The 26,299-nt window shown below is 34.5% G+C and overlaps 1 protein-coding gene across 2 annotated transcripts in view; it reads right to left on the bottom strand.

The window, feature by feature from the left end:
• Nucleotides 1-26,299, bottom strand: part of KLHL1 (kelch like family member 1) — a 492,649-nt gene that overhangs the window by 253,689 nt on the left and 212,661 nt on the right. For both annotated transcript variants that reach the window (XM_012554148.1, XM_004371430.2), the window contains one exon: nucleotides 11,185-11,381. In XM_012554148.1, the coding sequence (XP_012409602.1) occupies nucleotides 11,185-11,381 (197 nt within the window). The remainder of the gene's footprint in view (nucleotides 1-11,184; nucleotides 11,382-26,299) is intronic.

The raw sequence follows: 26,299 nt of genomic DNA, 5'->3' as shown, positions 1-26,299 counted from the left end.
ATAAAGCCCCCTTTGTCTTGTCAGTATCTGAAACCAATTCTTCAAACATTTGCTCACTTTTGTTCATTATATCCAAGAATTTTTTATTACAATGTGTTAGTTTATATAATTTTCAATCATGTATGAAATAGTACACCCTTCCATTGGGACATGTCTTTTGTGTTGGGCCTCCAGGATTGATAGGAGGATGCTGGCCCTTCCACAAATAAACAAACATAATTTTAACTATCATTTAAACAATTAAAATTATTAAATATAGATCTTCAGTATGAAATAGTTCCACTGAAAACCTATTTTAATTAAATATATATATATGTATACACATAGTAGATGGAATATAATGTTTCCTGTTAAACAGTTTAAAAATCACTGATAAGAAAGTTAACAAACTATAAAATCATGGGTGCATCCTGTAAGTATGTATTTATAATTACATTTTAATAAAGAGCTATTACAAATAAAAGCAGGCTATATATATGTATATATGTATATATATATAGTGCGATGGGGTAAAACATTTTATTTCTAATTACTGATATTAGGAATATTTCATTTAAAATTGTTAAACAGTATACTTCAAATTACTAACATATATAAGCATTTATTCATTTAGTACTTCTTTCAATGATCATTTATTGTGTACCTAAAATGGGAAAAGAACTGTACTAAGCACTAAGAGTGCAACAGGGAACAAATCAGATGTAGTTTGTTCCCTCAGAGAACATGTAATTTAGCTCTATGCATAGTTTTAATATATTTAGAATAAATTGAGAGGTGGAGTATCTGATGGCCTATTACAAGTTATTTTTTCCTTGAGACTTATAAGGTTGTACAGTGAATTTCAGAAAGCAATCCTTTAAAATTACCTGCACCATTTTCACTCTGCCCCGTGCACAAAGGGCAGACTGTGTGTTCTCCTCAGGCAGAGTGATTTATCATGTTTCTTTTGAACTATAATTGATTTCTCTGCCTTTTATTTCTCTTAAAAAAAAAAATACTGTTAAAAACTTTTAAGCACAAGTATAGCCCTTAACAGAGTAATGCTATCACAAGAAATATCTAAAAAGGAAGGATAAAAAGAAATTAGTTTCATAATCTGTGATTCATTATCTCATCAGAAAATATATATCTTTTACAGGATTAGTTTATGATATGAAAATTATTATTAAAAAAGTGAGACTTTCATACCCATAAATATCAGAAATTGTCTTCATTTTGACAAAAGCAAATTATTGACTTCATTTGCTGAAGTACTGTGCTTTGTAAACTGAAAAGGGACCTGTCGCCAAAAAATTCCTGGCTTTTCTTCCTGCTGACATCACACATGAGAAGCACTTTTTGAACTATCCTAATAATGTAGGAATATTACTTATCACAGAAGGAAATTCTATCAATGAAATGATTAAAATCATTAAACACTTAGAAACTACTTACAAATTACTGTGAAAATCATTTAAATATGTGTTTATAGTATAGTTTACATCTTTAGTGCTCCTTGTAACTTTGTTACTAAAGTTGCTGCCACAACATCAACTTGTGACATACAGTTCCTCTACAAAAAATTTAAACCTCTTGGAAAATAGGAGAAAATGTAATCAGTTTTTAATATTAGATTTCTGTGTTTATGAGTGGTGTGGCTTTATACAGCTGTTTGCCATATTTTGTTCTTTATACTACAGTAGGGGAAATGAAAATGAAATCAAACCTTGCAAATAAAAGAATCTTTAAAATGAACAGAATGCCTTTTAATTAGAACAACATCATCATCATCTTCATCAACTAAAACAAGAAGAGAATGCATTTCTTAAAATGGAATATTCTCCAGTAGAGATATAACAACCTGAAGTCAAGGCATATTTGAACAGTATTAGAGTAGAAGAAACAAACTGTCAAAAAAACAAACAAACAAACAAAAAAAAACACCAGGTGTCGTAGAGTGCATTCCGTTTAGTAGTAACCCTATAGGACATAGTCGGATTGACCCACGGAGTTTCCAAGGAGCTCCTGGTGGATTCAAACTGCCAACCCTTTGGTTAGCAGCCGAGCTCTTAACCACTGTGCCACTAGGGCCCCCATGTCTAAAACAGACCCTTAAAAAACATATCATTTTCACTGGACACTCTGTGATTATGCTTACTTAATCTTTGAAGCCTTCATGAATACATATTTAATTGTGGTTATTTTATAGAAATCTAACAATTACTATGTTCTACAAAGTCAAACTACCATTACCCAGTGAATGCTGTTGTTATTAATTGCAGTCAAGTGGATTCCAACTCACGGTGATCCCATGTGTTACTGAGTAGAACTGCTAGATAGGGTTTTCTTGGCAATAATCTTGAAGGATTTATATCACCAGATCTTTTTTTTTTTCTGTTCAAATCATCAACTTGAGCTTAGAAGTCAAGCGCAAACCGTTTGCACCGCCTAGGTACCTTACAAGTGAATAAAGTCATTACTGTGTTACTTATTGCTGTCAGTGGATACAGTGTATTCTGAACATCTTATTTGTGCATCATATTCAGTACAATGAAGTCAAGTTTTTTAACCCCTTCCCTCAAATCAACTTCAAGTCCTTGTCAGTGGTATATAATTTTACTAATGACTGTGATTTAGAACACAACAAGAACAGTTTGCAAGGACTAGACAGTCTAATTTGGGGACAGAACAGGTTAAGAGAAAAAATAAACAAAAAGAAGTGCAGAAGGACAAAAGGGGGTTCCTTTCTACCTAGGCTTCCACATGCTTCCTTACTGCTTCTGATCATTAACCATCAAGGGTTGTTCTCCAAACCACTCATTTTACCCACCTCATGCCTTCATTTCTTATCGATGTACAGAGAGTTTCTGAAAGTCCACATTCTACTAATTTTCAGCTTGGCATTGTTTTATATACTAACTTAGTAAACTAATCTTACAGACGATGGCATTTGAGACGCTGGAAAAAAAGAGCAGACAATATAATGCATAGAAGAAAACAAATAAGGCAAAATTCAAAACAAACGTTAGTGCTAAAGTATCACTTAATTCTGAGAAAAATATGCCTCAAGCAAACTGTATTTCAATGACTTGGAAAAGCAAAGGAATTGAAAGCTAAATTCGATTTCTTCTCTCAAAGCAAACTCTAATTTATGGTTAATTTAAAAGAGTTATTGGTAAAGATTGAAAACATGCTGCTAGCTAGAATTCATGAGAAACACCAGGTATTTCAGACCGTGAACAGAACCCATGTAATAAAGCTTGCTCTCTTTCTCAGGGATTGCTCTAACGGCTCTGAAGGACAGGGGAACGATGCAGAGGATTTTTTAGTGCCACTGCATTCTGAAATTGCAGCTAGTCTTAAAAGCAAACACTGACTCCAGAGGGCTTTATATTTCTGTTACGAGTCTTCTGCTTTCCAAGGCTTCTGCTTGAACCCCTCCGCCTCTCATCAGTGCTATTGCCACTACTTCTGCCACCAGCATAAACACTGTGAAATGTTACAAGCCACGCTGGTAGCACTTGGCAGAAAGTGAGAGTGAAATGAACAGGGAAATGAAAAACTGAGGAACAAAGTGTTCATGGAGTTCTTCAGTCTTATCAAGTTTTAGATTTATAACAGTGGATGTCTCAAGTGATAATGACATCAGAAATCTGGCTTGGGATTATGGGTACAATAAAATCACTGGATATTCATTAGCATGTTGGTTAGGGCATGAAATTTGAAGCAAGAAAAATCCCCATTCTAGAATATTCTACCTTTTATTCTTGATTAAATTATTTAACATCCCTGAATTATATTTTTATCATTTGTAGAATGGATATAATGACTCACACTTCTTAGTGGTTTCGGAAAAAAAATTAAATAAGGATGTTTAACACCTAGAAGAATGCATGACGTACACTAAACACTTGGTGGCACTACCAGCACCAGCAGTGGTAAGCGTCGCCATCAGTAGATCTGTTGCTTAGGTGTCATACTTCACCAAAATCGCAGAAGCTAGAGGCACCTCACACTCCATCCATCCATCCATCCATCCATCCATCCATCTATCTATCTATCTACCCGTCTGTCTGTCTATCTATCATCATGTGCTTTCAAGACACAAAATCTAGGAGATGAATATATTAAAATACTAGCATAATTTAAGGTGCTTTCATGCTATTGTTTGCTAGAATTTGACGCTTTTAACTACTTTATTTATACCAGTTCCAGAGGATATTGAAACTCATCTCATCAAATTCTCCAGCTTTTCCCCTTATTTTTACTTCTTTCAACTTCTTTGGGCTTTAGCTGCTCTTGGTTTTCGGTCTTTTATTTCATAACTTGTTGTCTTGACTACTTATATTTCTTCATTTAGGTTTAGAAACTTAGGTCTGAACTCTTTAATTTACTGTTCATCTAGAAATCTAGGTCAAATCCTAAATTCCATGTTTTGCGAACTTAGAGAAGAGGATCCAAGACCCTGTGTTGTGCTAAGGGTACAAAAACTCACAGAAAAAAATCAGCCAGCTGGGCTATAGTTTTCATATGAAATACACCCAATCTAACTTGATGGTACTTAGGGAGAAGAATGAGCCCCAGTAATGTCTTATTGAAGCATCAATTACTGTTAATCAAGAAGAGAAGCATGGGAGGAGGGAGAAGAAGAGTCCTTATTTAGGAAAACATACCAATAAAAAAATACAATGTGGTATAGCTTGGGTACACATTGTCAGGAGGGTTTCAATAAAAATGATTGAACAGTCAATTCTGTCCAGTCGATTCTGACTCACAGTGACCCTACAGGAAAGACTAGAACTGTCCCATAGGTTTTCTAAGGCTGTAATCCTTAGGGAAGCAGACTGTCACATCTTTCTTTTGCAGAGCGGCTGGTGAGTTCGAACCAATGACCTTTCGGTTAGCAGCTGAGCACTTAATCCCTGCACCAGCAGGCCTCCTTACTCTTCCCTATCATCTGCTAATTTTCTCTTTCTTAGCATTTACTATAGCTACACATACACACATATATACATACATATGTATATAATTTATGTATGTACATATATAATATATAATGATCATTTATAATAATTTATTTGCATTCAACATATTCACTTGGACTCTAAAAATAATCTCACATCTATTTTGTTCACCATTGTGTACCCAGTACCTAGCACAGCTCCTGGTAAATAGTCATCAACAGTCACTCATTCATTCACTTATTCATTCAACAATGAATAATATGTTTAAACACTAATCTGGGCATTTGATATACAGAAGTTAAAAAAAAATACTGCTACTAAAGCACTACTACTTTAATGGGAAAAATAGAGAACAACAACAAAATATATAATAAAAGTCAGTAGCTAATAAGTGCTCTAAAAAATATAAAGCAATGTAAGGGGATAGAGAGTTTTGAAGATAGTTCCACTTTATGTAGAATGTTGAGAGAACAAACCTCTGTGGAAGTGACTTTTGAGCAGAAATCTAAATGAGGCAAGGGAAGAGGCATGCAATTATTTGATAGAACAGTGTTTTAGGCAGAGGGAAGAAAAAGCAAGTTCAACTGTGTTCAGGTGGGATTATGCTTGGTGGTGCAGTGGTTAAAGTCCTTGTCTACTAACCAAAATGTCACTGGTAAGAACTTACCAGCCACTCTGCAGGAAAAAGATGTGGCTGCTTCCAAAAAGATTTATAGCCTTGCAGTTCTACTCTGTCCTATAGGGTCGCTATGAGTTGAAATCAACTCCACGGCAGTGAGTTTGGTTTTTGCTTTAGTCAAAAGACATTATGAAGGCCAGTATAATTGGAAATGTGTGAACAGAGAAAATAATGGCAGGACACGAGACTAGAAAGAAAGCCAGAGGCAAACCATATGGAGTCTTGTTGAATCAGTGAATACAGAGATGTTAAGACGCATAATCCTAAAAGAACACTCAAGAGGAATATGAGAATTAATTACTACATATTATGAACTCATGTTGAATGCAAGAAGATGTTCTACACATTTTATTGTAACAAAACAAATTTAATAGAGATTTGGTCTCTGTCATAAAGAAGTTTGTAAGATAATTGTAAGGATTAGTCACAAAGACATAAAAAGATGATAAATTACATAATGAAGTTTGTAATGACATCACACAACCCTAAGGAGGGACAGAATATCAGAAAAATTTGGAAATATTTCTTTCAAATAGTTAAAAGTTTTCTTTCAGACAAACTTAAACTGGAAATTGTAGGATTACTTAGAATTAGATAGCACAGATCGCAGATAACAGAAATATTATAAGTACTAGTGAAAGGAATGCACAGCAAAAGTTCAGAAAGAAGTAAGCAGATCAATCCCATTTTTCAAAAATTGTGGTAAATACCTCTTTAAGGTGTTAAAAGCAAAGATATCTTTTAAGGACTATGGTGCACCTGACTCAAGTCATGGTATTTTCAATCTCCTCATATGTATGGGAAAACTGGACAATGAATAAGGAAGACTAAAGAAGAACTGATGCATTTGAATTATGGTATTGACGAGGAATCTTGAATATACCATGGACTGCCAGAAGAATGAATAAGTCTGTATTGGAAGAAGTACAACCAGAGTGCTCCTTGGAAGTGAGGATTGTGAGACTTTGTCTAATGTAGTTTGGACATGGTATCAGGAAGGACCAGTCCCTAGAAAAGGACATCATGATTGGTAAAGTACAGGGTCAGTGAAAAAGAGGAAGACCCTTGGCAAGATAGATTGACACAGTGGCTGCAACAAGGGGCTCACACACATAGCAACAATTCTGAGGATGGTGCAGGACCAGGAAGTGTTTTGTTCTGTTGTACATGGAGTCACTGTAAGTCAGAACTGACTCAATTGCACTTAACAAAAACAACAACAAATATATATGCAATAAAATATTTGGCATATTAACAATTTTCACATGTACAGTTCAGTGACATTCATTATATTCGTTATGTTGATCAACTAGCAGTTTAGAAACTGAGTGTGGAGGACCATGAATTGATATGTGCTTAAGTCAAGATTGGGTTAGGAAAGCAAAGTACCCTGTGTTCTAAGAACCATAGTTAGTAGTTAGAGAACTGGAGACTTAAAAAACCATTGAAAGGGCATTACGAATAAAGATCAGGGAAGTCTCTAGTAATGATCTCAACCTTCAGTTTAAAGTGATACATTCTCAAAAAATATTCTCTGAAGCTGTGGCATTCGTCAAGAACTTCCAGAAAGCTTCAATAAACTCTCTCAATCTACAGTAGTGAAGCAAATAGTTATTAAGCGCTCTCTTGGATGACATTTCACCATTCCATTTGCCTACATTTCTGCCTACAACTGCAAGAGAAATAATGGCTTTCTCTTTTCTGCCACCTTCAACACCTTACATGAATATCCCTTATTGGTAAATTTTAACACAGAACCATATAGATTTCTGAGAAATGCAATTCTGGGCAGGCTTTTCTTTGAGAATTAGAGCTGACTTTACAAAAGAGTGGAAGTGATACTCAGTCAAAATAGACAATCCATCTAAGAAGGAAAAAAGATCAGTGTTATGCGTTGAATTGTGTCCCCCAAAAATTGTGTGCCAACTTGGCTAGGCAATGATTCCCAGTATTGAGTGATTGTCCTTCATTTTGCAATCTGATGTAATTTTCCCACGTGTTGTAAATACTACCTTTATGATGTTGACGAGGCAGGATTAGAGGCAGGTATGTTAATGAGGCAAGATACAATTTACAGTATTATGTTGTATCTTGTCAATCTCTTTTGAGATATTTAAAAAGAGAGCAGCGAGCAGAGAGGAAGGGGACCTCATACCACGAAGAAAGAAGAGCAGGGAGCTGAGAGGGTTCTTTGGACCCAGGGTTCCTGCACTGAGAAGATCCTAGACCAGGGGAAGATTGATGACAAGGACCTTCCCCCAGAACCAACACAGAGAGAAAGCCTTCCTCTGGAGCTGGTGCCCTGAATTCGGACCTCTAGAATAAGTTTGTTTGTTAAAGACACTCACTTGTGGTATTTCTGTTATAGCAGCACTAGATAACTTAGAGAATCAGGAAAACAGGAAGTACATCCTAGGTTTTCCATCCTTCTTCAATGAAAGTAAATCAAATCTAAAGCTGTCCTTACATATAATATTTAATTTAAACAGAGAGTTTTTCCTATTATTAGCTATTATCAGGTTGGCCCCGACTTATGGCAACCTTAAATACAAAGCAACGAAATGCTGCCCAGTTCTGTGCCATCCCTATCATAGGTTGTGGATCAAAACTTTGTGATCCATAGGGTTTTTACTGGCTGATTTTCAGAAGTAGATAGCCATGCCTTTCTTCCAAGAGAAGATTACACTACTAAAAATAAAAGAAGAACTAGCAGCAATTAAACACTATTGCTTTAAACACAAGTCCACTGTGCCAAATACATGAAGACAGATATTGCCATGCTCCAATTTTACTCCTCCATAAGCAATCAGTTCCCACCCCCTGCCCCCCGCCACATTTCTTGTATCATATTCAGAGGAGATTTATTATCCTGTTATTCCTATTTTTTTTCTGTTTGCCACTCTCTACTGCATTAAAAATGTGAAGTCCAGAATTAAGAATAAGCCTTATAATGCCAATGGAGTACAATGGGACTGTTTCCAGCAATGGGACTGTTTGGACACTATCCATATATTCATGCAGCCCAAACTTACCTTAAAGTTTTAGAATATATTTCACACTTCTGCTTCATATTGAGCTTGTTATGAAAATTTTTCAGTATTTTACACATGAACCACTGTCTAGCTGGGTCACCTTTCCTGAATGAATTTTGAAATCATCCACATAAAATCAATAGCTGAAGCCATATAAATGAGCAAGATTTCCAAAGGAAAGATAGTAAAGCATAGAAACAGTCAAGGCATATAAACAGTAAATTAAGATTTGAACTTTTAAAATGAAGTAAAGAGCTAAGGAAATTTAATAATTAGAAGTCAGCAAGGAAATTGGAAATAATAAAATAAATGTTAGTTATAAAATAATCCATCAAACAAATATTTAGGGCCAGCAAAGAGGTTAATTCAGTTCTAGCAATAGTTGGAAAACTCGGTGATTTGTTATTGAAGCAATTAAGGAGAAAAAAAATACCATAATAGATTCTCTTTCAAAGCAGAAATTGAATAGATTAGATGAAGATATATGCCTGATTAGATAAGATCATAGGTAAATATGTGGTGAGGAATTATAATATCAGATCAAAACACTCATTTTAGCTTGTTGGAACTGAGGAAAAATAGACTTCTTGGAAGACAACTGCTCAGTAAATTTTCTTGACTGAAATAGTGACCCATGAACATCCGGAGAATACTACAGCTTCATGTTTCAAAAAAAGAAAGAAATCATTTAAATTTCAACAAACATGACAGACATATAATATAGTCAAAGTCTCAAAAATAAATTGTTGTTTAGAATGTTGATTGCCTTAGCTAGAACCATTCCATATTTTTGTTTTAAATATGTTTTCCTACAGAATACATATGTTAAGGTTCTAAAAGAATTTGTTACTATTGTGTAATAAATTGCAGAACAGCCCAAGCAGCTGCAAGGAAAACATTTTTATTACTAAATTAATAATTTCAAAGTAGACCAGAAGGGACCATTATCCTTCTGGACATGGAGGCGTATTGTTCTTTAGGTTAGCTAAGCCGGGAACTGCGAACTGTAATGAAGCATGCATGATTATATGACTGCAGTTGGAGTTTGATATTTTGGTTGATGAAATATTTGCTTACATTGATTTTATATGGTTCACATAATTTCAATAGTAGTACTGAGGCTTGCTATGGAATATTTCTATGGAAGAATTTGGCAACACAATTATGTCATGCATCATCTCTTTTATTTCTATATTTCATTCAATTTACTAATCAGCTTAAAAGATTAAAGAAGGAAATGAAAATAATATTGAAACTGTCTAAGAAAAACAATTAGAAGACCTTTAAATGGTTGATTCTCATTAGTAATTTGAAAAACTTTTAATTTCACAATAAAAGCTCTGTAATAAATAGCAACTGTAAAGCTTAAAGTAGATTTATGTCTTAAAAATTCTTTCCATGACTTGGAAAGTGAAAGTTCCAGAATATTTGACCATTGGCTATTTCAGTGATAACAATAAGAATAATAATATTACTAATAATAACAATAGAAAAAATAGCAAGTATTTATTTAGAGCTATTTACCGGGCACTATATTAAATGTGGAGCCCTGGTGGCACAGTCGTTAAGCTTTCTGCTGCTAACCAAAAGGTTGGCAGTTCGAATTCACCAGCCACTCTTGGAAACCCTATGGGGCAGTTCTACTCTGTCCTATAGGGTCACTATACGTCAAAATCGACTTGACGACAATAAGTTTGATATCAAATGTTTTATTATTTATTAACTCTTGAGTATGAAATATGAGGAGTATCAGACTGTTGTAACTGGTTATTATTTTCTAGAATAGAGGTAACATAAAAATAAAATGAAAATACATCTTAAAGTTCACACAGTTAAAGTGTACAATTCAATGGTTTTTACTATCTCAGTAAAGCTGTAAAAAGAAATAAGTAGCTAGACAGAAATTCAAAGACAAAAATGTAAAATAGGCTTAAACTATTTTAAGAATAGTTACTGAGCTGTAATTACTCAGTTTAAAACCATTATGGAAATGGTATTGAAAATCAAATTGACAAATAGATCTGCTGATTTATGCTTCTAAATATTTTCCTTACTATAGAAGTTCTGGGGAGTTCTGAAATCTGCTATTTACTATAACAACACTTAATAGTCTCTCCACAAATTATACAGACAAAGCCACACCAAACATAACAGTTTGTAATGGGAAAGCTGAGAGAAAAATGCAGAGAAAAGAAAGAAAGTCAAACCTTGACAGTGAATATAAAAAGAGAGACATGGTGGAAGCAATGAAGACAAATTAGTATTTACAATTTTTAAAATCCCAGTAATCAATATCTATATTTGTATTTCCTGTCAAATGTAATTCCAATGATAAAGTCTATTATATAATGTCTTTTGTACTTTTATTTATAAAATACTATAGGACATATAACAACCTATAATGAAAAATGTGCCAAGCATACAAAACTAATTGTAAACCTAAAAAGTAGTTCAATGCCATGATAGTAATTATTTTAACCTCTGATATTACAGCATATGTCTCTATTATTAGAATATTAAATTCCCTTACCATTGTGTAGCTGTGGGCCACCTTCATTAATTCAATGCATCCTTGAGCATCTGCAAATGCTCGTATTCCCAAACAGTTAGATGGATGCAAAAGCTTCATGAGAAAGTGACAGCACACTTCTACTACTTGAGGAAGCTGAAGAAGGCACGCTGCAGCAAGAAGATTTTCAATGGTGTCTTCCTTTAATTCCAAACAACCTAAACAAAATTAAAGAGAATCATGAAAATCTCTGTTTAAAGCATAAAATAACATGTTTCATTGTATTAATCAAATCATTAAGCTTATTTGCTAGAAATCCCTTTAGCCTACATTGATAGTCAGGATAAATATAATAGGTTATTACAGACCAGCAACTTTTTAAAGTATTTTTCATTTCTTACTTGATGTAATAATGTTCAAAAGTATCCAGTGCACACAACAGCTGTTTCAATTAGAATATCAGTATTCATTTTAGAAAGGAGCCCTGGTGGCAAAATAATAAGCACTGGGCTGCTAATCAAAAGCCAACATTCCAAACCTACCAGCCATTCCATGGGAGAAAGACATAGTAGTCTGCTTTACTAAGATTATAGGCTTGGAAACCCTACGGGACAGCTGTACTCTGTCCTACAGGGTCATTATGAGTCAGGATCGACTAGACAACACACAACAACAACAATATTCATTTCAGCAGAAATTATTGTTATTCCCCTGGTTGTGAACTAAGGAAAAAAAAAAAGAGAGAGGGAGAGAGAGAAATAATAATAATGTTCAGAATATATGTCTACAAGCTTAGAAGAGCAGAGGTCAATAACTTGAGATTTGGTTTCTTGGATTGAGAGTTTAGGTAATGGTTCATGGTACATCCCAGTTAATTCACCTAATAACGTGTTTAGTGCTTCTGTTCTACCTCCTAGTTTGTTGTAAAGTGCCTGTGATCTTAGAAGTTTGCAAGCTGCCATCCAAGGCACAACAATTGGTCTCTATTAGTCTGGAGCAACAGAGGAAGAAGAAGAGTCAGGATTAAGAGGAGGACATGGAATGCATGGCTAATTGCCTCCATAAGTAACTGCCTCCTTTGCCATGAGACCAGAAGAACTGGATGGTGCCCAGCTACCATTACTGAACACTTTCATCAAGGATTCTATAGAGGGATTCTGATCAAAATGGGGAAAATGCAGAACAGAATTACAAATTCTTATGGACTCCAGACTTCCTGGAACCATAAAGGTTAGATGAACCCCTGAAACTATTGTCCTGAGGTAGCCTTTAAATCTTAAACCAAAAATATCCCCTGACATCTTTTGAAAACTAAACAATAGTTAGGCTTAACTAGTACAAAATGTCTGTCTTGAGCATTATGTTCTTTTAAGAACTATCTATATGGTATCAAACAAACAACAGCAACTCGAAAGATTAGATAGAAACCTTAGGAGGCAGTGAGTTTATGTTAATGGGGGAGGAACAGCTCAGAATAGGAAGATGAGTATGGTTGTACAACTGGAAGAATGTAATCAATGTCACTGAATTGTACATGTAGAAACTGTTGAATTGATGTATGTTTTGCTCTGTAGATTGTCAACAAGAACAAAAAAATAAATAAAATAAAATAGGTCCTGGAAATGGCATTCAAATTCAAACCCACAACACCCATGATATGATTTGCACCATAAGTAAATGTCTTAAGATTCTGTTTATTTTTATAGAAATGGAATATATCAATTTGTTTTAGATTCTCAGTCATGATAGTGAAGAGAATAACAAAATTAGTAATACTGTAAAATAAAAGTTTTGTTAAGCATAAACATAGGTAATATTACATATTACAGTCTGATAGGAATTTTCCTGTGAGTATTTAAAAAGTATTTTGAACTATCATAAGGCACTATTTGATGCAGTTCATACAGCCTCACTAATATACCAAAAGTAAATATAATAATTAGTTACAGAACTATATCTTCTATGGGCTGATGCAGTTTCAAATGACATTGTCCAGGTACACAGTTTGCTAATAATCTCAAGTATTAAATAACAGAATATTATATCTGAGTATCAAAAGCAACTGGGTTCAGGGAACAATTAATAAACGGAATTATGGTATATGTACTGAACTCAATAGTAGGTTTTCTATCTAAAGATATCCAATCATTTAATATTTTATTTCTAGTATACACACTACCAAATCATATTTATTAGAGTTTTATATCATTTTAATAACCTTAAGTTAATCCTTTGTATGTTTTTTCTCATAATCAAAATTTCCATGAATGTTGAGTGACAGACTATATTAACTCCCTAACAAGTACCAGGAGTGGAAAAAAATTATGTAGTTGATTAAAGAAAAAAAAAGAGAGAAAAACAAAAAAAAGTTACCACCAAGTAGATTCCCACTCATGGTGACCCATGTGTACAAAGAACTACAGTCCTAGGGTTTTCAAGGCTGTGACTTTTGGAACCAGATCTCCAAGCCTTTCTGCAGTGGCAACTCTAGGGTGGATTCAAATCACCAACCTTTCTGTTAGTAATACTATGGTATGCTGAAGACAAGCAGTACACTCCAACATTAAAATTGAAGAAGTTAAAAACGTGTGTGTGTGTGCGTGTGTGTGTGTGTGTGTGTGTGAGTTAAGGCAATAAGTTTGGACAAGGTCAAGATTTTTACCCAGCAAACAACTTGTTCTTTCCAAAATATGAATAAGTAAAGAGAGTAGATTTAAAACAATCCCAGTAAATTAGTACTACTGACACTTTTGTTGAAGACCTGAAACCCAGTGGACTTTCAAAGGGGTCAGCTGGGCAGGTAGAATGGAAAATGGGTGGCCTTTGCTGTCACAGGTACTTTTTTATTCATCCTTGCATAGCTTTCTCTGACGTCTTCTATGGCAGAGAACTGTTGCATTCCAACACTTATAAAACAGAATCCATGATTTCTTGTGGTTAGAAGGCATATAAGATGCTGTTTATTGATACATGAGCAGTAGAATTAGAGAATTTGGTGTGTAGAGATTTTCATTCTGTCTGTTAAAATGCTTTTGTTATAAAGTTTAGAGCACAACTATCAGTTTCTTCCAGACCACAGATGAGGCCAGGGGGCCAGTGATGTGGCCCATATTGGCAATAAAGAAAACGATGGGCTGTGAAAGCCTTAACTGCAGCAAAAATCAATTGTTTTTGTTAACTGTTAAAAAGGCACATAAGCTTCCAAAGGTAACAAAATTTGGAAAACAAAATTCCCTTAAGTCTACTGCCTTTGTTCAATCACTTTAGTAAAACTGATGAATTTATTAATGTAAGTACTTTTTTTTAATAAATAAAGGAAAGATAACAGAAAAATCTCATATTTAGAAAAGTTCAAATAATTTATGTAGTTGTTCCACCCTCAAGAAGAAAAAACAAAGCACAACCCCTCACTTCTTAAGTGTATGCTGTATATAGGATCTGTTTTCCAGTGTATGGTACAGAAAGTCAGAAGAAAAGAGAAACTTTACAGTGGAGAAACCTGAAAAACATGACCTCAGTCAGGCGTTCAAGGTTAACATCAGGTGATTAAGTAAGTCTGGTATTACCTACCCTTGATATGATATGATGAAACTGACACATTACCTCTGTGGCCTTCCTCCCAAAATGTATAATCTCAGTCTAATCATGAGAAAACCATCAAACAAGTAGCAATGGAGGGGCATTATACAAAATTCTTGACCAGTACTCCTCAAAACTGACAAAGTCATAAAAACTAAATAAAGTACAAGAAACTGTCACACACCAAGGGGAGCCTAAGTAAATAAGTAAAAAGCGGTATCTCAGATTGGATCTTGGAACAGAAAAAGAAAGTTAGGAAAAAACTAAGGAAATCTTAAAGTATGGACTTTAGCTAATAATAATTTAACAACATGGGTTTATTAATTAAAAAAAATGTAACATACTAATGTAGGATGTTAATAACAGGTGAAACCTGGTATGTGGTATATATGAAATCTCTGTAGTATCTTCATAACATGCTCTAAAATTTATAACAAAAGAACTTTAACAAACAGAATGAAAGAATCTCTACACACCAAAGTCTCTAAAATTTTTTGAAAACCCTAGGAATTACTGAAATAATTTTTTTTTAATAAATCTTGTACAGCAATATTTTCTTATTTGATTTACTGTATAGATTTTTATAGGCAGTTTTTTACACTGGTCTGGTAAAATAAACATTTCTAATATAATATTTTTGGAAGCATGTATTCTTTTTTTCAATATAACTGATTTCATAGATGAAATTGGGAATATGGCAAAGTTGCTAATAAAGCACTACTTATCTATTAAAAAGTAGAACAGCATATGTTCTACCTCCTAGTTCATTGCATAATGCTTGTGGTCTTAAAAGGCTGCCAGTGACCATCCAAGGTTCAGCAATTGGTCTCTAATCACCTGAAGCAACAGAGGAAGAAGGAAAGTCGGGAACAGGAGGAAGAAGTATAATGTGAGGCTAACTGCCTCCATGAACAACTGCCTCCTTTGCCATGAGAACAGAAGAAATGGATGGTGCCTGGCTACCATTACTGAAGGTTTTGATTAACGATTCAGTAGAAGATTCCTGGTCAAAAGGGGTAAAATGTGAAATAAACTTTAAAAATCTCACAGACTCTACTCCTTCTGAAGCCAATGACGCTGAATGAACCCCCAAAACTTTTGCTTTAATTTTTAAACCTTAAACCAAAAATATCCCGACGTCTTTTGAAAACCAAACAATAGTTTAGCTTAATTAGTAAAGACTGTCTGCCTTGAGCATTGCGTTCTTTTAAAGAATTATCTATACGGAATCAAACTGACAACAGCAACTCTAAAGGTTAGATGGGAATCTCAGGACAGTGAGTTAATTGAAGGAGGAACAATTCAGGGGAGAAGGGTGAGAATAGTTACACAACTTGAAGAATATATCAATGTCACTGAATTTTATATGTAGAAATTGTTGAATTGGTATATGTTTTGCAGTGTATATTTTTATCAACATCACAAAAATAAAATAAATTATTAAAAATTACAAATAATTTTTTAAAAAAGAACAGCATAGATGCATATTCTTCTATAATCTTTGCTATTTCATTCCCATTCTATTTTACATGATTTCATTCTAATAGGATGTGAATTTAACTACATTCTCTTGTAGAAAATCAGAGTTTAATGATAAGAATTTGGAACATTTAGAAGCTTTAGCATTTACTAAAGGTGAGGCTGTAGATATGTGTAGCACACATTGTTGGTACTTTGTTCAAAAACCACTTCCCCCTTAATCTCCCATTTGACACAGAGGAGGGTGACTAATTCCATAACCAGTTTATAAGGTCAAAGCCAACATCTGGGTTTTACCCCTTTGCTAATTCTTGAGTTAACCCACTGTCATTGAGTCAATTCCGACTCATAGTGACCCCATAGGGTTTCCAAGGCTATAAATCTCTGCGGAAGCACACTGCCACATCTTTCTTCCATAGAGCTGCTGGTAGTTTTGAACCGCCAGGCTTTAGGTTAGCAGTCGATCACTATAAACACTGCACCAACAGGGATTCTGAGTTAGACATGGTCATGTGACACAATTTTTTCCAAAAACATGGAGGAAAGACTACTAGGGGACTTTGGCAAAGATATCTTCACTAATGCAAGAGAAATGTTCGTGAAGAGATATTTCCTCTTCTGACAGGTATTTTTGTTTCTGAAACTGAAGCCTGGAACTATGGTAATCTTGAGGAAAATTGAGCATATCACTTGAGAAGTTAGATGGCTTTTCTTGATGATGTGTTGACCCTTTGAATTAATCATCTGTGAAGAAAATCTTTCTCTGGACTTAAGAGCGATTATAAATATTTTCTTATTATTTTAGAAAAAAAATCAGAGTTTTCTGTTATATAAGTCATATAGTACATTATGTAGGTAAAGTTTCATTGAAGTACCCGATATTTTTCTGTGGTAATTCAAGAAAAAAAAATGTAGATTTTTCCTCTTAGTAAACCTATTTGTGAACTTTGTGACCTAAAAATTAACTTTGAATGAAAGGATAGTATTACTTTTCTTTTTCATTAGCATTATCTATGTCTATTTTTGATTAATTTTAAAATCAAATACTTGGCTTATTTTTGCTTTTTTACCATATAAGTCTGTCAGAGAAATGGCCAGGTTATAGATGTAAAGAAATACATCACACATGAGGTAGCTCAATATGTGTGCATTCAAGCTCAACACTTGCTAATATTCCATTTGTGCCTTCCGGCTTTTACAAATGGACGCTTTCATTGGATATAGTCCAAGTTGAAAAACAAAAAGAACATTTAAACTATGAGACAAATAATTCTTACATCAGTAGGTAGCTTTTAAAAACTATTCTACATTTAAGCTATGAATTAGCAATTTTTCTTTTTCTGGAAAAGGATGGCAGGGCTGATGGCGGGGGAGGGGGGAAGAATGCCCTGGTAAATTTTGTCAGAATTGTTATGCAGTTTAGTGATAGACCCAGAATTTAAATTTGGACTTAAGAATTGTTGGTTTTTACAAACAAATATCTTGCATATCTTATAACTAACTGCCCTGACTTACTATCTCTGAACTATCCCTGACTTCTTTCCAAGCACTGATATAGCAAGGTAAAGAATATATATATATATATATATATATAATCATTATATTAGCCTAGTGGTTAAAAGCTCAGGCTGCTAACCAAAAGGTCGGCAGTATGAACCCACCAGCGGCTCCTTGGAAACCCTATGGGGCAGTTCTACTCTATTCCATAGGATCACTATGAGTCGGAATCAATTCAATGGCACACGACAACAACACTTGTAAGATTATTTTAACAATATTTTGTCATGTATTTTAAAATGATAATAGAGTATGTGAAATTGTCATGATTATCATCATAGCATATGTTCAAAATATTGAAAAATTTAAGCAAAAAATTAACATATAATTGATAATTTCTCTAAAATATTAATACCTATCTTTGTGTTTTTTTTCAGTTAGTTTGAATACAAGCTCTCAGATAATATTTGTATCCAATAGTCAATTCAAACCAACTTCCATAACAAATGAGCAGTCACTTTTACAGCTTTACTGATTAATCATTAATATGTAATAAATATGCATATTTAATATGTACAATTTAGTGTGTTCTGACATATTAATACATCCATAAAACCATTACCACAATTAAAATAATGAACAGAACCAATCAACCACAAATGTTTGCTCAGGCCATTTTGTAACTGATCCTTTTGCCCCTCCTTGAATCCACCTCATACACAGGTGCCAATGATGATGATCTGCTTTCTGTCACTACAGATTAGTTTGGATTTTATAAAATTTTAATTAACTGGAATCACAGTTTGCACTCTTTTTTTATCTGGTTTCTTTCACTCAGTGTATTCATGTATGATTTTGCATTTATTAATAGTTAATTTCTTTTTATTGGTGAGTAGTATCCCATTGTATGAATATACTAAAATTTGTTTACTCTTTCATCTGTTGATGAACATTTGGGTTCTTTCCAGTTTTTGGTTAAACCAAATGAAGTTACTATGAATGCTCATATACAAGTGTTTGTAGCATCATGTTCTTTCACTTCTCTTGAACAAATACCTCAGGGTGGAATGTTTGATCATATGCCTAATAAAACTGCCAAACTCTTTTCCTAAGTGGTGCTACCATTTCACATTCCTACCAGCAGCAGTTCTAATAGATGTGTAATATAATCTTATTGTACTTTTAACTTACCTTATCCTAAAAAACTAATGATGGCTAGCTTCTTTTCATGAATTTATTTTACATTTATAGCTCTTCTTTTGTAAAATATCTGTTTAAATCCTTTTCTTCATTTTTTTTAATTGGTGTGTTTGTTTCCTTATTATTGAGCTTAAGACTTGTTTTATATATTCTGGATACAGCTATATGGTTTGCAAATATTTTCCCAGTTTATGGCTCATTTCTTTTTTTTTAATACTATCTCTCACAGTGTTTTTTATGAAGTCCAATTTATCAATTGGCTCTTTTGTGGATTATGATTTTGATGTAGCAAATAAACACTTGTTAAGCCAAGGTCACGGATATGTTCTCTTAAAGAATTATTTGTACTTTTAGTTTTTACATTTAGGTCTATGATCCATTTTGAGTCATTTTCATATATTAGCTGTGGTATGGATTGAAATTCATTTTCTTTTGCACATGGATATCTGATTGTGCCAGCATCACCTGTTGAAAGATTATCCTTTTTCAACTGAGTTGCCTTTGAACCTTAGCAGAAATCAATTGTCCTTATATGTATGGGCCTATTTCTGGACTCTGTATTCTGCTTTATTTATCTATTTATCTGTGTTTAGACAAATACCAATCAGTTTTAATTGTCATAGCTTTATAATAAATCTTAAAATCAAGTAGTGTTATTAATCCAATTTTGTTCTTTTTTCAAAGTTGTTTGAGCTATTCTAAATTCATGTGTTTCCATGAATTTCTAACAATTCTTGAATAAGACTTAAAAAAGAAAAACTATGCTAGGATTCAGATTATGGTTATAATAAATCTATAGATCAATTTGGGATATTTGAAATCTCAAAAATATTGTATCTTCTAACCTACGAATACAAAAAACCTTTACATTCACCTAGCTTGCCAACTACTCTGATTAGAATGGTAATGAGAATACACAGTAAATGAAAAGTAATGAAATTGTCCTCACAGTATTCTGAAAGTAAATTGAAATCTTTAACAGTTGTACCATCTGCATTTATTCCTTTATCTCACTTTCACAGGATCCGTTTTAAGAAGCAGGAAACTATCTTCTTGATGATGCTACTGAACAATTTTAGATATAATTCCTTTGAAGGTTTTAAATCATGACAATATTTTAAAGATATATATACCCACACACATATATGCATATAAATATATTTTAATGTATATATACATTGAATAATTATATACATTATTTAATATGATATATGTAATAATGTATAAATAATGTAATATATATACATTAAAAATATTAAACTTGTAATCAATTATAAAGAGTATATCAAAACTAATATTTAGGTAGCTAATGACATTGAAAGTCAATATAAAATTAGAAATAATTTTCAATTTGCTTTAGGTCATTGTTCTTTTCATTTTATTATCTGCATATTATCTGTTCCTTTTTTTTCCCCACTATCAAAGCCCCACTACACTTAGAATCATGCTTTAGATTCCTTAGCTGTCTTATTTTTTTTCAATGAAACTCATAAATAAAACATAATGCTCTTTTTCTATTAAACATGTTAAGTTGTGGGTGAAATGCCAGGTTTGAAAGCAAAAGTATCCCTCACCCCCCACCAAAAAAAATTATTAATTTCAAAGGAAAAATTTCCTTTAAGATGAAGAAATCTGGCAGAGACTGCTTTAAACAAACTAGCAAACTTAGCACCACCAGTGATGGGACAGACACACACTATGTATCTCCTGATATAAGGCACTGAGAAGGGTACAATACCACCTACATGGTGTCCCTGCCGAAAGGTTTTCCTTGAATCAAATCATGAGGAAATAGACAAATCCAAATTAAGTAAGTCTACAAAATATCTTCACAAAGATAAATGCCATAAATGAAAAAATGTCTATGACATGTTCTAGATGGTTGTTGTTGGGTGCCTTGAGTCAATTTTTGAATCATAGCGACCCCATGTGACAGAGTAGCACTAAGACATAGGGTTTTCTAGGCTGTAATTTTTACGGGAGGAGATCACCGTGTCTTTCTCCTGTGGAGCCTCTCATTAAGTTCAAACCACCAACCTTTCACTTAGCAGCAGAGTACTTAACCGTTGTGCCACCAGGGCTCCTTGTTCTAGATTAAAGGAGACTAAAAAGATATAACAAATATATGTAATATGTGATCCATGATTAGATTTTAATGAAGAAAATATGTAAAAATATTATTTAGACATTTGGGGAAATATGTATATTAGCAAATACCATTGTATCAATTTCCTGAATATTATATCAGGATTCTTCAGGAGAATGCCCTTATCCTTAGATGATACATGCTGAAGTATTCTGGGTGAGTTGTCATGATGGCTGAAAGTAACCCTGAAATAATTCAGCTACTACAGCATAAATATATAAGCATACACACACACACACACACACATATACATATAAATATAGCAAAATGACAACACATGTTAAAGCTAGGTAAAGGGCATATGGGTGTTTATTGTGCTATTTTTTGCAAACTCTATAGGTTAAGACAACATTCTAGAATAAAATGTTGGTGGAGAAAAATAACAGTATTCCTTTGTAACGAAATTTCTTTAAAAATACCTGTCCTAAAAGCTGAGTTTTTGAAAATAGACAACTTTCCTATATAGTTAATAGACATTTTCAATGAGGAAGAGAGAAATTTAAGAACAATTACTAGATAGTAACATCACAAAGTAGAAAATATAACCAAGCTGGCAAGAATGCACTTTGTTGTTAGGTGCTGTCACGTTGGTTTTAACTCACAGCAGCCCTATGTAAAACAGCATAAAACACTACCTGGTCCTGCGCCATCCTCACAATTTTTGTTATGCTTCAGTCCATTGTTGCAGCCACTGTGTCAATCCATCTTACTGAGGGTCTTCCTGTTTTTTGCTGACCCTCAACTTTACCGACGATGATGTCCTTCTCCAGGGACTGGTCCCTCCTCCTAACATGTCCGAAGTATGCAGATGAAGTCTTGTCATCCTTGCTTCTAGGGAGCATTCTGGCTGTACTTCTTCCAAGACAGATTTATTTGTTCTTCCGGAAGTCCATGGTATATTCAATATTCTTCACCAACACCATAATTCAAAGGCATCAATTCTTCAGTCTTCTTTATTCATTGTCCATCTTCCACATGCATATGAGGCAATTGAAAACACCATGGCTTGGGTCAGGTGCACCTTAGTCCTCAAAGTGATGTCTTTGTTTTTTTAACACTTTAAAGATGTCTTTTGCAGCAGATTTGCCCAGTTTAATGCATCTTTTGATTTCTTGACTGCTGCTTCCATGGGTGTTGATTATGGATTCAAGTAAAATGAAATCCTTGACAATGTCTATCTTTTCTCCATTTATCATGATGTTCATTGGTCCAGTTGTGAGGATTTTTGCTTTCTTTATGTTAAAGTGTAATCCATTCTGAAGGCTGTAGTATTTGATCTTCATCAATAAGTGCTCCAAGTGCTCTTCGCTTTCAGCAAGCAAGGTTGTGTCATCAGCATATCGCACGTTGTTAATGAGTCTTCCTCCAATGCTGATTCTGTGTTCTTCATCATATAGTCCAACTTCTTGGATTCTTTGCTCACAATACAGATGAATAAGTATAGTGAAAGGATACAACCTTGACGCACACCTTTCCTGATTTTAAACCATGAAGTATACCCTTGTTCTGTTAGAATGATTGCCTCTTGGTCTATGTACAGATTCCACATGAACACAATTAAGTGTTCTGGAATTCCCATTCTTTGTATTGTTTTCCATAGTTGGTTATGATCCACATAGTCGAATGCCTTTGCATAGTCAATAAATCACAGGTAAACATCTTTCTGGTATTCTCTGCTTTCAGAATGCACTTATAAATTTCAGTTAGAGGACAGTATATTAATAATGAAGATTAATAGGAATTTTATTTTTCAGTATTCTTACATTTGCATTTCCAATTTGGTGCAGCATGTTTTCCAAGTTCACAAATTAATTAAAATACTACATACATACATATATACACAAATATAGCCACAATGCATGTTTTCCTCAGGTAAATACATATATGAAGCTAGCTTGGATAATTCCAAACTTAGTCCAGTCAAATTTAGAAGACTCAGAAAGGTGAATAGAACATTTCTTTCTCAAAAAGTGTCTAAAATTATAAAATTATCCTATTAAACTGAGAGTGTAGCTACTTATTTTTGATTATTTATAATTAAGACTAAATGTGGTTAACTTATATAAATACAGAAGGGTGATAAAGGAAAAAATCAATCATTAACAAAAACTAAAAATATTAAAAATCTTTCAAACAATCACTGAGTAAAAACAGATTTTTTAAATGAATTTATACAAAATTTTGTGATACAAAAAACTCCCATGTGGATTTATGCACAAATTGGGTGCCTGTGGTATGGAACACACACACACCACACACACACACACACACACACACACACACACACGCACATAGCAGTTTTGATATTTTATTATCCAACAGTCTGCCCTGATTGGGAATTCTACCATGCAACTTATGCCTTAGGCCACCTTTCCCACTCCCTTTGTACTCCAGGGTTTCTGAGTTAATGGATGCCTTTGTTTAACAAGTAGTTTTCTTTGGGAACTATCTTGACTTGAGAACTATGCTTAATACATTCTTCTCTTCCCTCTCTGCTATGAGTATAGTTATTTTCAGAGGTTACCACTTCCATTTTCTGATTATAAAAATTCTTAGATATGTGAAATCTTCACATATAATAATTCATAATCAATATTTCTGAAACCCAAATGAACTTAATTCAAATCTTTACAAAGTGTTGGTGGGAAGTATACAGTGAGTTCTCCAACAAGTGTGACATTATCTCCCAAAAGACTATCCTAGTATACCCAGCTACATTGCATTATTCATACTTTATTCTCTCTTACATACTTTACTTTAAAGTCATTTTAAGACGCTTTCTGAAATGGAAAATTTAAATTAGAGAAGTATAAAAAGGAAGTTTGTACTTGATGCCCTAAAAATGTTTAATTGCATTTAATTTATATGTCAAATAAAATAACAACTTGTTAAAACTTTTCAAAATGTTCTATTATATCATTTTTTGGATGAATCAAATTTGCTCATTAATGAGAAATGATCATTAATTAGAAAGTAGACTCCATAACCAAGAAAAACGTATGAGTAATTACAAACATACATTTAAAAATATTGTTTACATTTTGCATGCATGAATATATCAAAAATGAAAATACTGGAGGCAGGGCCAAGATGGTGGAGTAGTCAGATGCCTCCAGTGGACCCTCTTACAACAAAGACTTGAAAAAACAAGTGAATCGATTATACATGGCAATCTGGGAGCCCTGAACATCAAAGGCAGAGTTGAGGAACCAGACTGAGTGGTGGAGGGAGGGAGAGACGAGTAGAAGTTGCAAAGTGTTGCCAGACCTGACCCAGCAAGAGCCTGAGCCCATCAGGCCTGATCAGCTCATGGGTAAGCAGTAAGGCAGGCAAGCAGTGGTGCTCTGGAGGTGTGTTTTCTGCACTGGGAGAGACCCAGTGGCAGAGAGTCTACAAGGCCACCCAGAACCAGTGAAAGCAGCCCTTGATTGGTGATAGATAATGTGTACAGCCTACTTGTGTACGGCCTACTGAGCAGATCAAAAACAGCCCCTTAGGAACAATTTCTCTCCCATTTACCTCCCCGCTCCCTGCTCTGCACTGGGTCCTAGACTGGCTTCAGCAATTGCCAAGTCCCCTGGGCAGGAAGTAGGATCTGTCACATGCCTGAGCCATTTTCCCTGCCTTGGAGAGTGAACAAAGTAACAAACAAGGGAAAAAATAAACTGCTGGCTCCTCTAAGCCAGGAACACAGGGTGGGCACAGCTCCTTTGCCTAGACACAGGCATAAGGGATCCATGGACTTTGAGTGCCTTTCCCCCTGCAGAGACTTGTGTGTGCCCATTTCAATAGCATAGGCCCTCATTAACACAGTACAACAAGGTATATACCTGAAGTCTAACTTCAAGTGTTTCAGCTGTGAAGTGGCAGGTTCGTGACAATTGGCACTGCTCTGCCTATTAAGCAGGGTCTTCACCTACCCACATCAGGGGCTTGAGAACTGGTGGCTCCACCCATGCCACCTAGCCACCTGTGACAGGGGCCCATGAATAAGAGGTGCCCTCCAGTCCTTATAGCCAATAGCACTGGGTGCTCATAGTCCGGCTGCAAAATGCACCCACCTACACGCTCTAGGGAACAGGGACAGGCCTTCCTCCTGGACACTCAGGGATGGCCATCAGCCCCTTGCCTTGCTCATAGTGTGTCCCCTGCTGCAGCCAGATGCTTGTGCCTGCACCAAGCACCCATGCCTGTTAGGACTGTAAGTGAGAGCCTAGACCACACACTTCATGGCTATCTACCTGTGCACTGGTGCTGAATCCATACAAGAGGATTGGGCAGAATCCTGAGCCTACATAGCTAGTAACAGGTCTAATACCTGGTGACAGGACATTAGAGCTTCAAAGATAACAATAATAAAAACTAGCTCATACGAGCAGCCTATTTGGGCATATCAAAACAAAACAAGAAGCTAGGACACAGTAAGCAAACATAAAAAAATATAATAATTATTGATGGCTCAGACAATTGTCAATATCAAATCACATAAAGAGGCAATCCATGATGGCTTCAGAAAGCTCCCACAATAAAGAATCTAGAAATTTTCCAGAGGAGGAAAATTTCTTGGAATTACTGGAGGCAGAATACAAAATATTAATATACAGAATTCTTCAAGAAATTTGGAAGGAAATTAAGCAAAACACAGAACACGCAATAAAGGAAATTAAAAAGATTATAGAAGAGTACAATGACAAATTTAACAGGCTGCAAGAATCCATAGACAGACAGCAATCAGAAATCCAGAAGATTAGCAATAAAATTTCAGAATTAGACAACTCAATAGAAAGTCATAGCAGCAGAATTGAGGCAATGGAATTCAGATTTAGTGAGATTGAAGATAAAGCACTTGACACCAACTTACTTGAGGAAAAATACAGATGAAAGGATTTAAAAAACTAAGGAAACCCTAAGAATTATTTGTGAATCTATCAAGCGGAATAACCTACGAGTGATTGGAATACCAGAATGGGGCGGGGGGAGTGGATAACAAAAAATACAGAGAATTGTTGAAGATTTGTTGACAGAAAATTTCCCTGATATCGTGAAAGATGACAAGATATCTATCCAAGATGCTCATTGAACCCCACATAAGGTAGATCCCAAAAGAAAGTCACCAGAATATATTATAAGCAAACTTGCCAAAACCAAAGATAAAGAGAATTTTAAGAACTGCTAGGAGTAAACGAAAAGTCATCTACACAGGTGAGGCAATAAGAATAAGCTCGGACTACTCAG

This window comes from Trichechus manatus, unplaced genomic scaffold, assembly GCF_000243295.1.
Source record: "Trichechus manatus latirostris isolate Lorelei unplaced genomic scaffold, TriManLat1.0 scaffold00013, whole genome shotgun sequence".
Classification (NCBI taxonomy): domain Eukaryota; kingdom Metazoa; phylum Chordata; class Mammalia; order Sirenia; family Trichechidae; genus Trichechus; species Trichechus manatus.
Note: the sequence above shows the minus strand (reverse complement) of the source record. Positions and strands in the feature narration are given on the sequence as shown.